The 19,888-nt window shown below is 36.7% G+C and overlaps 1 protein-coding gene across 1 annotated transcript in view; it reads right to left on the bottom strand.

Moving 5' to 3' along the window:
* Positions 1–954: 954 nt before the first annotated feature.
* LOC149180384 (ethylene-responsive transcription factor 4-like) overlaps positions 955–19,888 on the bottom strand; it is a 31,148-nt gene continuing 12,214 nt past the window's right edge. Inside the window, exon 2 of the mRNA XM_089413865.1 lies at positions 955–994. Coding sequence (XP_089269991.1) covers positions 955–994 — 40 coding nt within the window. The remainder of the gene's footprint in view (positions 995–19,888) is intronic.

Genomic DNA, 19,888 nt, shown 5'->3' with positions numbered 1-19,888 from the left:
CTAAGCCCAAACGAAGCCAAGCGAAATCCAAACGAAAAAGAGGTAGATTGTTCGAAGAACACAATAAAAAGTTTTGACAACCACTAGACAAGTGCAAAAAATAGCCAAGAAGTCGACTGGACAATCAAAGAACCAAAAACTCCCATGGAAGTCTAGATGTACAAAGCCACTAGATGTTCTAGGGCTGGGATATGAAATTGATGGAAAGAGGCAAACACCCGAAGGATGAAGGTCAATAACCAGTCAAACAAAGCTCTGACACACTCCAGTAGTTGAAAAAGATGTGACAAGACATAAATCCAAGCTCAGAAGGCTTCCAAACAAGCAAACTGGAAAAGTTCACAGGCCTGGCGCAACTGTCAGGGTGTAACTCGCGCTATTAAGGGATTAGCGTGAGTTGCTTTTGTGCAACATGCGCCCACTGGCGTGACTGTCAGGGAAAAAATCACGCTAATAAAGTTTGCTAGCTTAAAAATAAAAACAATCAGTCCAGGGCTCGATCAACAGTATCCAGACAGACCAGGCAGCAAGAGACAACTTAAAAATTCAACCCAGAAAGCTTATCTAAGCAAGCAAACAAGAGAAAACCAAAGTGCAAGACAAACTCCAAGCTGTTCGGTTCGTAAACCAAACCAGAGATTGACTGAAGTGAAGTTGATCTACTTCGCTAATGCAGAGCAATAACGTTTCGAAGGCTACCTGGCCATACTTCAGGCTTCGTCCAAAGTTTACGAATCAAACAACAAATAGCTTCCCCAATGGAGTCGCCAAATTGTTGGAGAGGTAAATCCCCTCTGCGGAAAGAGGTGATCCCACTAGCCCAAAATGGGTCTAGCAACAATCAAACAATGCTATCACGCAAGTTCCTAATTGCAAATTAAAGGTGGATTATGAGAACCTACTTGGATTCCAACGCTAGTGTTGTAGAAGAGTTGACACTCTCTTTCCTTTGCTCTAGCAGGTCACGATTCTCACGATCTCCGTGAATGGACGCCTGCACATGCAAAGAACGACACGAATACAAGCATAAAATCCAATAGATGCAATTATATATCGGTCAAAAAAGATATAATTCAAACATCATTACAATGAACGACAAGAGTGGAACCATAATGATAGTCATCTATTATTGATAATCAACAAAGAAGAATACAACCATAGTTCTGACGTCAAATCCTCCTTTGGCTGGGTGATCAGCTACATATGCCTTGAAAAGCTTGTTGGGATTGGGAACAAGCCTCTCTCTCTTTGATTATGAATGCAAAGAAGACTCTTATAGCAATCTCTTAGACTTCTGAAAGTATAATTCTCCCTATGCTCGAACTAGCTTGTCCAAGGCAACAGAACAAGCTTTTATAGATGGAGGAAAGGGAGATACAATGAATCACACCATCTATGGGATTGGGTTTATCCTCAAAATCTATTATGGATAGAGGAAAGGGAGATACGATGAATCAGGACATCCATGGGATTGGCATTATCCTTAAAAAGCTTCATGAGTCGAAAGGAAAAAACCTTCGGGCGTGCGTTTGTTAAAAAGCTTTCCCAAACTCGGTTGGTGCGGGTATAACTCTGAGACAGAGCGCCAACTGGCGCGCCCTCTTTGGAGGATTTCCCCCATTGGCGCGGGTAATACACTGTGGATCCGCGCTAATGGAAAAAGGGGACTTTTTAAGGATATTCTGCAGGAGATGTCTTCAAGGCATATGAAGTCCATACTTAGGGGAACATAATGCAAGTGTTTTCAAGTTATGTCACTTCTCACAGGTCCCGGAATGAGTCCTCCAAAGTGCGGGAAAGGGGTAACAGGGATGGTGACAAATGGTGACAAACTACTGTGTAACAAATCCTTAAGCACAATGAAAGCATTTTGTTTATAATCTGAGGAAGATCTTAGCACTGCAATCTAATATTCTAAATAAGATCAATTTGGTATCAGAGCACTAGGTTTGTTTTGTGAAAGAAGGATTTAATTGTTTGCAAGTTTATGTCATGCTTACTTTGTTAAAACTCAAAATAGGTGAAGGAAAGTTGGTTGGAAGCCTTGAAGTTGGGTCAAGGGGAAGGAGAGAAATGTTGCCACAATCTCCAACACTAGTTCAGCCTCAAGTTGTATTTGAGACTCCAGAGATCATGTCTCATGAAGGAAAGCTTACAAACATGAAAGAAGATGAGAAGACTTTCAGAAAGGTTTTCTTTGATATGACAAAGATGGTGAAGGTCCTATATGAAGAGAGGAATACCAAGTTGCAAGGATAAAGTTCCAAACCTCCCAATGGAGAAGGATATTCGGGAGGAGGTAATGGAAATGGAGACAAACCTCCACCCTCTCCATCCTCTTATTCATCTTCTTCTTCACAAGCATCTTCACCCTCTTCCACTAACACAACCCTTACTCATACTCATCGTCATTCTTCAAAAGGAACTGGTAAATCACCTTTTTTAAAAATTGATGTTAAATTCGACTTGCCCATGTATAATGGTGAAGTGAATGTAGAGAATATTGATAATTGGATTCGTCAGTTGGAGGTCTATTATAGGATTCAAAACCTTCAAGAGGATGACATAAAGATTTAGTTAACTTCCTTGAGAATGGAGGGTGCAACACTAGTATGGTGGGAATCAAAGACCCAAGAGGAGATTAAAAACACGGTAAGATCTCAATTTTTTGGAATGATTTCACTGCTGCAATTAAAAGACAATTCTACCCTCTAGCTTATATGCATAAAGCTATCATGAATTAACAGAACTTTAGATAGCTAAAAGGTAAAAATGTGCAATATTACACCCAAGAATTTAGAAAAGGTCTTTGATGTTAGGTGTGGATTTGCAATAACATGACACATTGTTGAAGTACATAGAAGGTTTACACAATTACCTTAGGCATGCTATCTGTGATGTAGGTAATGTTCCCTCTACGGACAGAGGCAACCCCTCTAGCCCTAGAGTGGGTCTAGTCACAGAAAGATAAAACAACAACTAATTTCCTTAATTAGTCATCGTTATAAGATCCTAATTTATGTCGGTGTTTGATGGAGCCTTCGTTACGCTGCTTCAACTATCGTTTCCTTCTCCTCGATGAGTGATTCACCTAAAACAACACAAGAGAAAAACAGAACACATAATAGAGCAAAACAATGAACTATTCACTTACAGAGTCAAGGAACCATAAGCTATCAAATATATTTTACAGATGACATAGGAAATCACCATTGATTGCATTAATATGAGAAAAATCAAAGCTTACAACCAAGCCTTGATGTCACAAGCTTCTTCGAAGGGTCCCATCAGTATGTCTCCTTAAGCATTCACTCTCAAAAGGTCTACCAATAGGCTAATATCTCTCTCTCTCACCCAAAAGCGCTAGTATAGGGCTAAGGCAATCCAAAACCAATTGCTAGACTATCAGCAATTCACACTGGAAACTATCAATCTCACACCAAAACTAGCTAATTTGCTCAATACCAAAAACTAGTTGATCATAGCAATGGGGAATGCTTTTATAAGAGGAGGAGCCTCCATAAATGAGGGAGAGGGAGCTTATCTTCAAGGGATGTTTCTCAAAAGGTGGAACCACCATCTCAAAGGAGGAAAGGCAAACTTCCTTGACCCAACAACCAGTTCCAGAACCACCCAGAAGCATTCTGTTCGAACTAATTCGCCATATCTGGGTCGTCACAAGTCAAACACTAGGACTCAGAGACGACATTGTGGGGCAACAATGTATTCAGAGCTATCATCGCAAGAAGGATATTGAGGACTTGTGACAAGCCCTAAAAACCGACCGTTGTAGGGAAAAAATGTACCCTTGCGATGACGTCGCGACGTTCTGGTCCATTTTAAGTTATTGTCGTAGACATAATGAGGTGCTCTTGCGACGATCTTGGAACATGGGTAAAAAGGGTCAATATTTAGGATTAAAGAGCATTGTTAATCTTCTTGAATGATTTGGAAGATGTGGACACATTTTTTGATGTATGACATAGAACAGATGCCATTTAGGGACCGACTCTACCCGGGACCAGGGGATGCGGGGTTAGTGACAAAATACTGTGTAACACTATCTTAATGTTTAATCCCAATAATCTAGATGATGTGTGTGTGCAAGCCACTCATCTTGAGGCAAGAGGGAAAAAAACCCTAGAAGAAGGTATTAAAAATCCATTTAAGAGTAAAGGAAAGAGAATTTCAAATGGAAGGCAAAGAAAAATGTGTCTATCAAAAAAGGAGAGAAAATTACATGCAAACACTATTCTAGAGAGGGTCGTGATGAAGCTCACTGTTGGAAGCTTCATCCCAAAATGAGACCAAAAGAAACAACAACAAGGGAAAATAGAAGACAACTTCAACCACTCAACATGATTTGGGATCCGATTCGGGTGATGAAACTAAAATCATAGCCATGAGGTTAAAAGGAAAAGAATCCATTGCCAGTACTAGTTCTTCAGACTCACAAAATGAAATTCCAAATGAAAAGAGGAGAATAGAACTGTTTCACATAAGGGTGATCTCAAAACATAACAAGATTGATACGTTGTTCGATAGAGGCTCTCCAGCCAATCTTATCTATGAAAATATTGTCCAAAGTTTAAATATGGAAACTGTTCCACATCATAAACTGTATCCACTTGGATGGGAATGTGACAATGCACAATTGCAGGTTACAAGAAAGTGTAAACTGAAATTCGCTATCGCTGCAAAATTCATAGATGAAGTGGAGCTTGACATTGTTCCGTTAGATATTTGTGGCATCATTTTGGATAGCCCATACCTTTATGATATAAAAACTATCTTCAATGCATAAGATGTATCACTGTTTCGTTCACTACCTCTGTTTGACCATTTGTTTGTCGATGAAAGGTTGTACTCTTTTTCAATTTGGTGTCCATGAATCCCCACAAGCTTGACCAAAAATTCCCAACAAAGTGAGAATCTCGATACCAAATTGATATGATTTTGAATATTAGATTGCAGTGCTAAGATCTTCCTCAGATTATTAAAAAAATGCCTTCATTGTGCTTAAGGATTCATGAATTTTTGCAAGTGAAATGAAGAGTTTTTATGTTAATTGTATGGGCAATTTAACATAAATCGAAAACTGAACAACAGCATAAACATGTACAAAACAACATCAAAAACACATTACAACAAGCACATGATAAAGGAGTTCACCCCTCTTGGGCTACGTCTCTTTGGTCCAACTTCCAATGGCTTGGGTCTCTCTATTATGCTTAAAAGTGTAAAAATCTGTGTTTACAATGCTCAAATGCTTCTCCAAACTTCTCCAATGAGTCCAGAATACTAAAAAATGGATGTGATTTTAGTTTCATTACCTGAATCAGATCCAAAATCTTGTTGAGTGGTTGCAATTGTTTTTTGTTTTCCCTTGTTGTTGTTTCTTTTTGGTCTCATTTCAGGATGAAGCTTCCAACAATGAGCTTCATCGTGACCCTCTCTCGAACAATGTTTGCATGTAAGTTTCTCTTGTTCTTTTGTATAGACACATTTTTCTTTGCCTTCCATTTGAAATTATTTTCTTTTCCTTTACTCTTAAATGGCTTCTTACTACCTTCTTCTGGGGTGTTTTTCCCTCTTGCCTCAAGATGGGTGCCTTACACACACCCATCATCTAGATTATTGGGATTAAACATTAATATAGTATGCCTAAGGTAGCTATGCAAAACTCCTATGTACTTCAGCAATGTGTCTAGTGATTGCAAATCCACACCTAAAATCAAAGACCTTTTTCTGATTCCTTGGGTGTAATCTTGCACATTTTGACCTTTTAGCTATCTAAAGCTCTGTTAATTCATGATAGATTTTTGCATATAAGCTAGAGGGTAGAATTGTGTTTTAATTGCAATAGTGAAATCATTCCAATAAATTGAGATCTTACCGTGTTTTTTAATCTCCTCTTGGGTCTTTGATTTCCACCATACTAGTGTTGCACCCTCCATTCTCAAGGAAGTTAACTTAATATTTATGTCATACTCTTGAATGTTTTGAATCCTGCAATACACCTCCAACTGATGAATCTAATTATCAAGATTCTCTGCATTCAATTCACCATTATACATGGGCAACTCAAATTTACCATCAATTTTTAAAAAAGGTGATTTACCAGTTCCTTTTGAAGAATGATGATGAGTATGGGTAAGGGTTGTGTTAGTGGACGAGGGTGAAGATGCTTGTGAAGAAGAAGCTGAGTAAGATGGTGGAGAGGGTGGAGGTTTGTCTCCATTTCCATTACCTCCTCCTGAAGAGCCTTCTTCATTGGGAGGTTTGGAACTTTCTCCTTGCAACTTGGTATTCCTCTCTTCATATAGGACCTTCACTATCTCTGTCATATCAAAGAAAGCCTTTCTGAAAGTCTTCTCATATTTTGTCATGTTTGTAGGTTCTCCTTCATGAGACATGACCTTTGGAGTCTCAACTACAACTTGAGGCTGAATTGGTGTTGGAGATTGTGGCAACCTTGCTCTCCTTCCCCTTGACCCAAATTCAGGGTTTCCAAACAAATTTCCTTCACCTCTTTTGAGTTTTAACCTTGTAAGCATGAAGTAAACTTGCAAACAATTAAATCCCTCTTTCACAAAGAAAACCTGGTGCTCTGATACCAAATTGATCCTATTTAGAATATTATATTGCAGTGCTAAGATCTTCCTCATACTATTAAAAAAATGCTTTCATTGTGCTTAAGGACTCATGAATTTTTGCAAGTGAAATGAAGAGTTTGTATGTTAATTTTACGCGCAGTTTAACATAAACCAAAAACTAAACAATAACATAAACATGTACAAAACATCATAAAAAACACATTACAATAAGCACATAATAAAGGAGTTCACCCCTCCTGGGCTATGTCTCCTTGGTCTAGCTTACAATGGCTTGGGCCTCTCTATTATGCTCAAAAGTGTAAAATTATGTGTTTACAATGCTCAAATGCTTCTTAAAATTGCTCCAATGAGTCAAGAATACTAAAAAATGGCTATCTAGCCTCTTTTTTCCACCAATTTGGTGGAAAAATGAAGAAGTTATGAATTTCCCTTATTTTCGCATTATTTTCTCCATAAATTTCTCCACATCCGACATGAACCCACAATTTCGCTCCAAAAATCTGCTAATTGAGAGAAAATTTTGCTGTGTGACGGGCCATAATCTTCTAGCACCATCTGTCTTATAGAAAATCGCAATTGGCATAGTTTTACAGGCTTATGGTCCGTGAACAAGGCAGTCAATGTGCAATTGCGATCTGGCAGACCCGATGGGACATTAACTGCAACCTATAACCTTATCGCATGCGGGAACCCAATCACAAATTGCAATCGGTGCTTTCTATCGGCAGACACCAAAATGCATACAACTGTGGACCCACCGGGATTATCAAAGCTAGTCCATAAAATATTAGGTTTGGAGCCCCATCGCAAATCGCAAACGAGATTATTGCCGGGGTCGATTCTGTAGTGTTGTGCGAGATGTGTGATCGCATTGCAACGCGGTACCTGCCAAGGGCCGATTCTGTAATACCTCCCTTCGCCGATGTGCAGTTTGTGAAATGTGGGGACCAATGGCAGCTTGCAACTTGGCACCTCTCGATTCGCTGATGGAACCTACCACATCATCCAATCTTGCCATGTGAGCAAGTCAAACCTGAGCTTTTACTTGCTCTAACTTTTGCATGTGAGCTCGGATTTGAGTGTTGTTCACACCATTGGAATCAGAATGATGAGCTCTTCAATTTGAAGCTAAGTTTAACAATATTCTGACACTTTGATTTTTTAGAATAATTTTGAGCACCTAATCGTTACCTGCAAAGAAATCCTGTTGTACTTGTTGATCCCCCAGTATCTTTGTGCTTCCCTGCTTTCCTTTGTCTTCTTTATTCAATCCAAGTGAGTACTAGAGTGCCCCAAGCATGCTCCAAAAATAATCTAATTGTGCAAGAGTATGAGAGAGAGAGAGAGAGAATGAACAAGAGCTCCAACCCAAAACTGTAAAAAATCTAGACAAAAAATGACAAAAGATGTGAATTGTTTCTTTGAAGCCTTTTTATCATTGATGTCTCTATTTGTTTCATTTTCCCTCTAATTTCCCTTGCATGCAAATTTGTGTCTCTTCATCTCCCTTTTCTCCTATTTTCCTTTATTTTCATAATTAAATGCCAATTAATGTCTCTTTGCCCTTGCCAATGCCTTTGCAAATTTCCATAGCCATAAATGAATTACAAGTGATTCCCATCACTATGTTTTAACCACCATTAATCTTGGAATATGTTTCCCATGACCTTGGTCTTATTTTATTTACATGGAAAATCAACCAAGGGTTGTTACAATGTAGTGGGTTCCCCATTTGGATTTCCTAATTAGTTCTCAGGTTCCCTATGGATGTGGGTTGGGGTAGAATCTTTGGATACTTAGAACAACTTGTGTCCCTGGAAGTTTTGGGTTGAGATGGTAGTTATTTGGAGCCCTGTAACAACTTCGGTCCTTGGAGGCTGTGGGTTGAGATAGAATTCCTAGAGCCCTGGACATCTTGGGAAGAGACCAATCTAGTTGGTATTGATGGTTTTGGACTAGTTAGGTGAAATCACTATGGTTGAGGTGGTTTGCCATCTAGAATCCCTATTTGGTTCTATTTTGGTTTAACCAATATGATCCCACATTCATGCTTGGAATATGGCGTGAGGGTGATTAGATGAAAGAGAGATTTGGTTTAGCACAATCTATGGTTGGGTGGTACGTGGAAGTCCCTAACTTGGTTGAAATTTTCATATGTTAATATGAGCTATTTTCCCTATTATGATTTACGAGCACATGTACTAGTTATTATGTGATTTTATGACTAATTTGTCATGGTTCCTATTCTGGTTATATGCATGGTTCTATGATGTGCTCTAACTATGGCTCTTATTCATGATTTGATAAGTTATTGAATGGTTGATTAATGCATGGACTAAAAAGTGTTGTTGCAGATAGCTTGAGAGGGCATTGAACCTTGGTGATTCTCAAATGAAGATTAAAAGTTTATGATTAAATATGCATTCATGACCTGCAACTTCTATGTTTACTATCTATTTGACGGAATGTGTATTATGTATTAGGCATGTCTTGGTCAAGATATTGCTTGAGTATTGATTTATTAGCATTGTTATCATATTAGACATGTTTTGGGTAGTGGCCTAAAGGCCATCCTTAAACAAATGGCACAAATCCCATAAATGCTAGCACAAAATAGAGAAATTTAAGTCATAACCGCATGAAGGCAGGCTTATGGGTGTGGTTGGAGCCTCATAATCGCATGTACCCCATATTATGGGTGCAGTTGGGGTGTTAGGCTTGTGAAAAAGATGTTCCAGCTCAGGATATGATCATCAAAGGTTGTGGGCTGACATTTGGGTTACCTGGTGTTTTTGAGAGGTATCACTAAGCTTCTAGTTTGTAGGCCCCACTTCCATAACTAGAACTTGGAGGTCGTATCATATCAGAGTGACACTCAGCTCATGTTTACCCTGGAGAGCTTGTAAAAGTGGGTAAATGTGGGGTGAGGGCATTACACGTTGGTGTTATAACATCATTTAGCATTATTGTAGTTATGATGCTCTTATATGGCCTTGGGCAACCCTTTCCCATTTAGACTTGATCACTTATTAAAAAACAAATTTTTAAATTCCGTATGCGACTTTGCCCTTATAAAAGCATGTGTATGCGTGTACCATTATACCAAACCCACGTACATAATTTAAAATATGAAAAAAATAAACATTTCCTATTTCTTGGGAGGGGTTTACGGGTTTCACTGAAAGCCCACTTACAAGAGCCCATGGCCTAACTGTATCAAATAATTTCTAGTGGTATTTATACACCTCATGGGAATGCCTAAATCAGAGAAGGAGATAGGATATCGACATTATAGTCCCTTGGTCCCTAGATCAAGTCTGATTTTCCCTGTGCCTCCTACACTACCAATCATAGGAAACCCTTGTATCCTTGTAGAGATGATCATCTTCTATTATAAAGAAACCTTCCCCAACATTTCAAGCCAAAAATTAAAAGTTCACCAAATAAAATAAAAAATAAAAAATATGAACTTTATAAAATGGGTTTTTAAAATTTCATTATAAAAAGAGATTTCAACTCACCACAATTCATTTTGACTTGCAAGCCTTGAGAGTTTGAGAGTTTGGGAGAAAAAGTTTGGGAAACCACATTCCATGATTTTCTCAACCCATTTGTTAACCACAGGCTTCTAGGTAATTTCAAAACTCAACTTGTCACCTTTTCATGCATTTTGAATAAATTCAAGTGATTTTTCACCATTGGGATTTTTAATTTAAATTTTGCTTCTGCATGTATGTGGGTTGACCCTTTGAAAGTCACGTGTAGAAAGCCCTACATGCAAGTTTTCAAAGGAAAAGGAATGTGTACACGCGATTGTCATTTAGAAAAGTCGTGTATGCGCAAACAAATTTGAAACAATCAAATTCTGGATGAAATTTCTTCAAATCGCAGGATGTCAATTGTTTGGAAGGAGAGGGATCATAGTGAAGTTGATGCATTGGAAGGAGAATTGGATGCATTAAGAAATTGTGGATTGCTCAAATTTTATATGCTGTCAAACATGAAAACCCAAACTCGGTTGCTAGAAATTCTTGTTGTTTACTGGGACCTAAACCAAGAGGCCTTTATGACAGATCAAATGCCTTTGGCAATAGATGTAGAAGATATTTCCCTCATCACATGGCTTTCTAGATTAAATATACACATTGGAAAATGAAACTCTTTCGAGCTATAGTTGATGAAAGGGCCTCCACATGTGTCATGTCGATGTCATGTTGGAAGGCTATCGGATCTCCGGAAGTTGTTCCTTACCTTACTCTCCTTACTGCATTCCATGGTCATTCTCATAGGCCTCATGGAATTCTTCCAGCCTTTCCTGTCTTTGTTGGGGGAAAGGTTGTTAATGTAAAGGTAGAAATAGTTGATTCCAATCTAGATTATAATCTTTTGTTGGGTTGAAATTGGGTTTATGCAATGGATGTGTAATAGATCTAACCTACAAATATATGAAAATAGAAAATATACCTAGAACAAGATCGATCCAATAATATAACATGAAAATTCTTCTTTATTGATCAAACCCTTGAGGTAGGGTAACACCATACAATCACTCCTTAAGGAAGGAGAACACTCCACAAGCCATATGCTTGCCAATACAATAATCCTTGACATCTCTCAATGGGGAGTCTCTAGCCTCTATATATGATTCATACATATAATACCATGGGTCATTACCATGGTTCTCTCAATACCATATATCTAATACCACAGGCTTACCTTATAACTATGGCCCATCCCATTATTACATTATTCCCTTGGGTACCTCCCTCTGTACCCCATACTATCCCCCTAGGTATACTACATTCCACCCCCCTTAAACATGTTTCATCCCCGAAACATAAGAAGAACACAAATAATAAGATCTACTCAAAAGAGTAGTCCACTGGTACCATGCATGTGCATCTAGCCATCCAAGAGAAAGGTGAACCCTCGATCTAGCTGGTGCCTCGCTCGCTTGAGATGGAAGTTGACCCTGGCGACTCTTCTGTGTTGATGTGTTGTCGGCGGATCGTCGCCCCTCTCTATCTGTTTTTTGGGGGTTGTTGTCCTTGTGGCTAATTTGTTTCTATCGTGTTGGTTGTTTTCTTGCGGGGTGATGTAGGTGGTGATATACTGATGTTTTAACCAACGATGTATTTTTCTTTAATTCACCACCTAATGGAGCCTGATTGGTATCTGGTACATGTTGTGGCGCATGCTGTTGTTGCTTATCTTCCAATATTACTTCAACTACGGATTCCTCATCTGATGTATCAGTACCTGTAACATTTTCTACTTCAGTGTCCTTGGACTCTATCGGCGTATTGATGGAAATATCCTGTAAAGTAATTTTCTTCTTTTTATATCAGAGTTTCAGGAATTTCTTTTGCACATTAATATTGATAGTACCTGTTGAGTCTTGAAAATTTCATTCATTTCCATTAAACTTTCACTATTAGGTCCATTATATCACCTCCATTTCACCTCCATTTCACTACTATGTCACCACATTCATCCCACTTTCATTATCATTGGGCCACATTTATGTTTTTTCTAATCTTTATTAATTCTAAGCCTTTTAAGTGAATTTGTGGTTAAAATTTAGAAAATAATGTGCATATTCTTATACCTAACAAATGGGTTGAGATTGTTGACATGTGTAGATTGAAAGGAGGCTTCTAGAAGACCCTTATGTGGCACTCTAGGCCAAATTTGAATTTGAGAGGAAAGAATCATGAGATCATGAGGATATGTGTCACATCTCCTAATTATATTAACTCTAAGAAGATATGTGTCTTATCAGTTCCTATTTTGATTAGGACTCTAGAGGTAGAGGGAGAGATTCATGGAATCTCATTAATGAGATGACTTCTCATCTTTTTGTATAAATAAGAGATCTCTCTCCTTCATTTGTTAGCTTGTTAGTCTTTTACCTTGTAAGTTCTTTAGCTTGGAGTTTGTAGTTCTTTCTTGATGGCTTTTGAAAGCTTTGGAGAGCTTTGTTGTGCTTTGTAATTTTGAAGAATTTGAATAAAACTTTGATGTTCTCAACATGGAAGGAGATGTGAAATAGATGTCATGGAGCATATTAGAATGTAAGGTAGAGTAGATTTCATTTTGTAAATTTTGCTTTGATTTCATTGTCATTTGATTGCTTTCAAGTTTGATAGAGTAGATTTTTCATTCATGCAATTTTAATTCATGCAAGTGTGTTTAACCGGTTGATTGTAGATTAGTAATACACATAGCTTTTTAATGACTAATGACACGATGGAATCATCTTGTCCTTCTGCTGATTTATTTTCTGAGTTCTAATTCCAGCATTGTTATTTCTTTCAGTTTTGTTTTGTTCATTTACTTTTTTGCAAGATAGATATTAGACTGCTCATGTCATTTTCCGTTACCTCCTATAGCCAGAGCGACTCAAATGGTTAGGGATTGAAGTATGAATGCGTAGTTTAATATTAGTTTATTTTTTTGCAAGTTAGTTATTGAATTACTCATGTCATTTCAGTTACCTCCTATACCCAGAGCAACTCAAATGGTGAGGGATTGAAGTATGATTGCGTAGTTTGATATTAGTTTATTTTTCTGCAAGTTAGTTATTGAATTGCTCATGTCATTTTCAGTTACCTCCTATAGCCAGAGCGAGTTGAATGGTGAGGGGTCAGAATATGAGTTGATGTAATATGATTTAATTTATCTTGCTTACAGTTTTTGAATTGCTTTAAGTTCAGTTTTCTTTTTATACAACAACAAGGATACTGGGTTTCATAGTCACTAGCTCATTGATTGGTTGTTGCATTCCATTTTGATTGAAGTAGCTGCATATTTACACTTTTGTTTAAGTACGAATTCCATCAATAACATGTTTTGAGATCTTTTGAAGTGCTCAGTTTTGGAAGTTACCATTAGGGACATAGGCCTTGTCTTGAAATCTCTATCCATACTTGTCCTTTAAAAGTATTCTTAAGACCTTAGAATAGGATTTCCATTTGCATTAGACACTTTAGGAAACCAACAAAAATAAAATCCCAAAACAAAATAAAATCTATAAAACAACGAAGTAAGAAAAAGGTTAACTAAGCACATATGGTGCACCACACTTCATCAGTTTATGGTACCTGGATTGATAATTTATGTAGAGAAATTTAAGACATTAAATTGATTAGACGTTTTGGCGCCGTTGCCAGAGAAGTGTAATTAGGAGACCTTATTTCTTACATCTCAAAAATTTTAATAATTCTTGAGTATGCTCTCCCCCTGCACTTCGTGTGATCTGGAAGATCAGAAAAAGGATTGTTAAGTAAAAAAAAATTAATAACTCTTGAGTATGCTCTCCTCCTGCACTTTGTGTGATTTGGAAGATCAGAAAAAGGATTGTTATGTAAAAAAGGAAAAAGAAAAAAAAAGGAGACAAAATAAACTTCATCATTTCAATTGATTCAAAAAATAAATAAAAAAAAATGGAACTCAACTGTTTTGATAGGTTCAAATTGCTCAAAATTGACTGATTATGGTTTGTAGTGGTCCTCAAAACACTATATCCTGTTTTAATAAGGTTTTGCAACTTAGCTGCGGAAAGTGCCCTGATTCCGCAGCTGTTTCAAGGTTTAACAGGTTACAAGCGTCCAATGAAGAAATCGACCACATGGGCATCTCCAGAATTGTCTCGACATGGATCCTATCCTAGTCACCCAGCTCAGATCGATGAAAAAACTAGCCTAAGACCTCAGTCAAAATCCTACTTTTAGCATGTTGTCCTTGAAGTCTTTGCTGCCTGAAATTGAAAATCATTTATCCTTCTTATAAAAATTTACAATTTCAGAGAGAAAAAAAGAAAAAAACAATCTATGGCTATCTTCAATCCTAGCTGGCCTCAATAATAAATCTGCATCCCTGTTCAAGTTTTTGCCTTAAAACAAACCTACAAGAACATTTAAAAAAAAATAGATCGAATTGCATGGACTGTTGTGTTAAAATAAAAACTCTGTGTTTTTGGGATTTGGTTGGACTCTTGTTGATATGGCTTTCAAAGAAAGGATAGGAAGGATTAACTGGATATCTTGTAGAATATAATAACAATGAGTCAAGGAAAACGATTAATTTTAATGAGTTTGAAATTTTTGAGAATCTAAGAGAAGATGAACTTTGTATGAGAGATTCTCTTGTTATTGTTCGCATTACTACTGAGGCAGCAGCAAGATTCAAGTTGCATTTCAAGAACACTCATTTAAATTAAGAGTAAAGACATTTGAATCAGCTGACAATCGTCTAACCAAAGAAGAAACTTTTGAAGTGATCGCTGTCCTTAGGATTTAAAAGGCATTTTGGAAACACCATGAAAAGAAGTAGATTGTTGAGTCAGGCGTATACCATACAAATTCTGCGATTGAAGGCTCACAAAGATTTTTTTTTTATAGCATCTCCTCCCCTGACTGATTCATTTGTTATTGACTGCATCTGAAAACAACTTTTCCCCCTCTGAGATTGATCTTAAGGCCGAATGCAACAAATTCATAAAAGGCAGAACAGTGAAAACATTAACTCAGAAAAACGTAAACAACAAAAAAAACGTCAAACTTTGAGAGCACGGTTTGTCCAGACGGAGGCGAATTTGAAAAAAATAAAACATGGGTTTTTTCGCCAGTAGGGTCAATTAGATAACCCAAAAGCCGTGTTAATAAATTCGTAGCGGTCTAGGAGAAATCCTTGGTTCTTTGGAGCCCATTTTTGCTTGCTGCGTGTAAAAAAACGGAATTTCAATTAAATGAACAGGCTGTGATGTAATTCGGCATGCCTGAGGAAGAGAAATCTAATTAGGAATCAACTATGTGCTGGTGTTCAATGTTAATTACACGTCTTTAATGGCTAACAGTCCCATGCAACGCGTGATTGTGCTTCAGTTTCACGACCAACATCAAAGACGTGTCCAAAAATCATACGGCTCTGTTTTAACTCCCTTACATAAATCATTGAATAATATACCAAATGTTGTTTTTCAGGAGATATGAATTAGGATGATAAGTTGGATGGTGCTCCTCCTCTTCCTTATGGATGGTATGATGCTTGGGTGACGCTGAGACGTGGTCAGGATGGCTGGACATATGATACTAAAGCTAATCAAATGCTAACTGGAAATCGTTTCTTGCAAAAGCGTTTGGATAGAATGTTTTGCCATTTTCAAAATTTTGAGAGTATTGATATGATAGGGACAAATCCCATACCTGGTCTCTCCCATAAAAAGAAGAAGAAAACCAGAGGACGGTCTCAAATTTTGACTCTTCCTCTGTTGCCAAGTGATCACTTTGGGTTTCTTTTAGAGCTTAGACCAAAAAATATAAAAATATAAAAAAAATATAAAAAAAAATGATGGGGCTCATTGGGAGAACTAAATCAGTTGAACATACTTAGACTTGGACTTTCTTTAGCTAGATAAAAGGGGCAGTAATGGATATTCGTCTGATGGTTTACTGTTTCAACCACTTTCCGCAACTAATTCATCTTTTCGCAGCTGGTTCAACTTTCCGCAGCTATTTTGTTAAACTCTAGGTTGCAGGTGTCATCAAACAAAACAAGCCACATGCGTAGCTGGGGGAATGTCAGTACATGGATGGTGTCCTATTCATTTAATCCAATTCAATGAAAAAAACCCCGGTCAAAAGGGAAGTCAAGTTGTGTGTTATCACTGAGTCGCCACACTAAGTCACTACATGTAAAAAAAATAATAATTTTGAATCAATGAAATGAATACGTTATTTGCTCAATTTTCTGAAGGTATTGATTAATTTTGGATTGATGATAAAAGATGAATGGCTAAATTTTTATTCAAGATTTTTAGCTACAGAAACTGTGCACATTTCGCAGCTAAAGTCCAATTCCGCAACTGTTCTCTAATTCCGCAGCCAGAAAAACCTCATTGTTCAAATCAGCCTAAATTTTTCATACAAAATCAGATTTTGATGATTTAAGTACCATTGGAAAGATCTCAACAAGATCTACACAATGAGAAATCCATCATTTGAGTTTGAAATGACAAATAATGAAATAAATTGCTGAAAAGAAGCAACATCAACTTGAGACACTAATTCCAAATCAGGTATAAATTCTTTTGATTTTTCCTTTAAGAACTTGTTTCATTAATACAAATTCTTAGTTTTGTGTGTAAATATCATAACTAGAGAGATTGGCCATCTCTCTCCTTTGATAATCTTACATTCCATTGCAGAAGAAGCATTAGTTTTTTTGCAGGTTCTAGGAGGAAGGACAAATGACTACAAGAGAATGGTGTCTCTCTAAGAGACAAATTTGTTTCATAAGAGGATGATCAGCAACAAAGAGGAAATATGATGATGCAAAATCAGATCCAAACATTTGAAAAACTTTCAGATACTATTGTCTCCATCACATCCATCCATCACATCCATACTTCATAATAAACCATTCATCTCATTTTCCTCCATATTTTCCATTTACATTTACATACACTTTCCATCTCTTTTTGTCCATTCATAACCCACAAATAAAAGCAAGAGGCTCATTCACATACTTATTGCCCATTGCCATTTCTACTCTCCATTGCCATTTTCCATTTTCATCTTCCATTCCTTGTCATTTTCATTCCGCAAATAAGCCCTGCTTCAATGAAAATTATTGAGTCCATAGTCCTTTGAGTCTAATTTCTTTGTAAAAACACCTTGAGGCTTGCATGCCTTAATGGCAAGTCCTCATGCTGACAAACAATGGGAATACATTAATGTCCCTTGTTCGTTAGATATTCTAAGTGACTCGACATCGAAAAATCCATTCGTACTTATCAAGATGTGTTTAGGCATATTGACTCTCATTGTCATCAATGGTGAGAGTTCTTGTGTTGACTAGTGGCATCCATTAATGGCCATTAAGACAACAATTTCCTACTATGTTCGACATCAGAACATCTTTTCACATAGTAGGAATTGTGCCAATGAGTTTTGAATACATGAAGACTATTATTTTCAGCATTTTGGAGCAGACTCAACAAGTTTTAGTAGAAGCAATAAAAAGTCATCTTATCTCTTTATCCATGACTCCTCTTGTTCAGCCACTTGAAGAAGAATATGATCATAATTTTGCAGCCACCACACATACAACTCATCCATTCCAAAGGGTAAGTGAAGGTATGTCATTTTCTAACTTTTGACCATAGAATTCCATAAAAAGCTAGAATGATAATTGTTGGAAAATCATTTCTCTTCCTCATTTCATAAAATTGCCAATACCATCAATTGGGGGGGATACATTCATATTCATATCTTGCTATGTCCATATCATATTCAGAGGCCCACATACTTTCAACATATATTAGTTATTACATTGCTATTATGAGCATACAATGGCTTTTGAAAAAGTGCTTAAAAGATAAATTGGATACAAACAAAATCATGGTTGTCACATAAGAACCAACCATCATGCAATCTAATAAATATATGCTTTACAACAATAATCAAAATATCATTATTCAAAGTTCAAAGATCAAAATAGAAGGCAACAACAAAAAAATGGTTGTAACACAAGAACCAACCATGTTGTAATTCAAGTAAAACACTTTGCAGAAATATGAAGTTATCAAATGATATCATGTAAAGCTAAGCCAAAACTCAAGGATCAAAAGAGTTAATGTAATATATATTGCATGAGGACATGCAATAGCTTCAGTTGGGGGGTATGTTGAGTCTTGAAAATGTCATTCATTTCCATTACACTTTCACTATTATGTCCATTATATCACCTCCATTTCACCTCCATTTCACTACTATGTTACCACATTCATCCCAATTTCATTATCATTGGGCCACATTTATGTTTTTTTCAATCTTTATTAATTCTAAGCCTTTTAAGTGAATTTGTGGTTAAAAATTAGAAAATAATGTGCATATGTTTATACCTAACAAATGGGTTGAGATTGTTGACATGTGTAGGTTGAAAGGAGGCTTTTAGAAGACCCTTATGTGGCACTCTAAGGCCAAATTCGAATTTGAGTGGAAAGAATCATGGGATCATGAGGATATGTGTCACATCTCCTAATTATATTAATTCTAAGAAGACATGTGTCTTATCCGTTCCTATTTTGATTAGGACTCTAGAGGTAGAAGGAGAGATTCATGGATTCTCATTAATGAGATGGCTTCTCATCTTTTTGTATAAATAGGAGATCGCTCTCCTTCATTTGTTAGCTTGTTAGTCTTTTAGCTTGTAAATTCTTTAGCTTGGAGTTTGTAGTTCTTCCTTGATGGCTTTTGAAAGCTTTGGAGAGCTTTGTTGTACTTTGTAATTTTGAAGAATTTGAATAAAGCTTTGATGTTCTCAACATGGAAGGAGATGTGAAGTAGATTTCATGGAGCATATTAGAATGTAAGGTAGAGTAGATTTCATTTTGTAAATTTTGCTTTGATTTCATTATGTCATTTGATTGCTTTCAAGTTTGATAGATTAGCTTTTTCATTCATGCAAGTGTGTTCAACCGATTGATTGTAGATTAGTAATGCACATAGATTTTTAATGATTAATGACATGATGGAATCATCTTTTCCTTCTGCGGATTTATTTTCTGAGTTCTAATTCCAGCATTGTTATTTCTTTTAGTTTAATTTTGTTCATTTACTTTTATGCAAGATAGATATTAGACTGCTCATGTCATTTTCAGTTACCTCCTATAGCCAGAGCGACTCAAATGGTGAGGGGTTGAAGTATGCATGTGTAGTTTGATATTAGTTTATTTTTCTGCAAGTTAGTTATTGAATTACTCATGTCATTTTCAGTTACCTCCTATAGCCAGAGAAACTCAAATGGCGAGGGATTGAAGTATGAATGCGTAGTTTGATATTAGTTTATTTTTCTGCAAGTTAGTTATTGAATTTCTCATGTCATTTTCAGTTACCTCCTATAGCTAGAGCGAGTCGAATGGTGAGGGATTGAAGTATGAATGTGTAGTTTAATATTAGTTTCATTTTATGCAAATTAGATATCAGATTGTTCAATTTGTTTATGATTATCCCCTATAGCCAGAGCGAGTCAAATGGTGAGGGGTCAGAATATGAGTTGATGTAATATGATTTAGTTTACCTTGCTTACAGTCTTTGAATTGCTTTAAGTTCAGTTTTCTTTTTATACAGCAGCAAGGATACTGGCTGTCATAGTCACTAGCTTATTGATTGGTTGTTGCATTCCATTTTGATTAAAGTAGCTGCATATTTACACTTTTTTTTAAGTACTAATTCCATCAATAACATGTTTTGAGATCTTTTGAAATG

The sequence above is a fragment of the Pinus tabuliformis genome, chromosome 3_2, assembly GCF_031772625.1.
Source record: "Pinus tabuliformis cultivar Carrire ecotype Pingquan chromosome 3_2, CPIR1, whole genome shotgun sequence".
Taxonomy (NCBI): Eukaryota; Viridiplantae; Streptophyta; class Pinopsida; order Pinales; family Pinaceae; genus Pinus; species Pinus tabuliformis.
The sequence above is the reverse complement of the archived record's forward strand: the minus strand, read 5'-3'. Positions and strand labels throughout refer to the sequence as shown.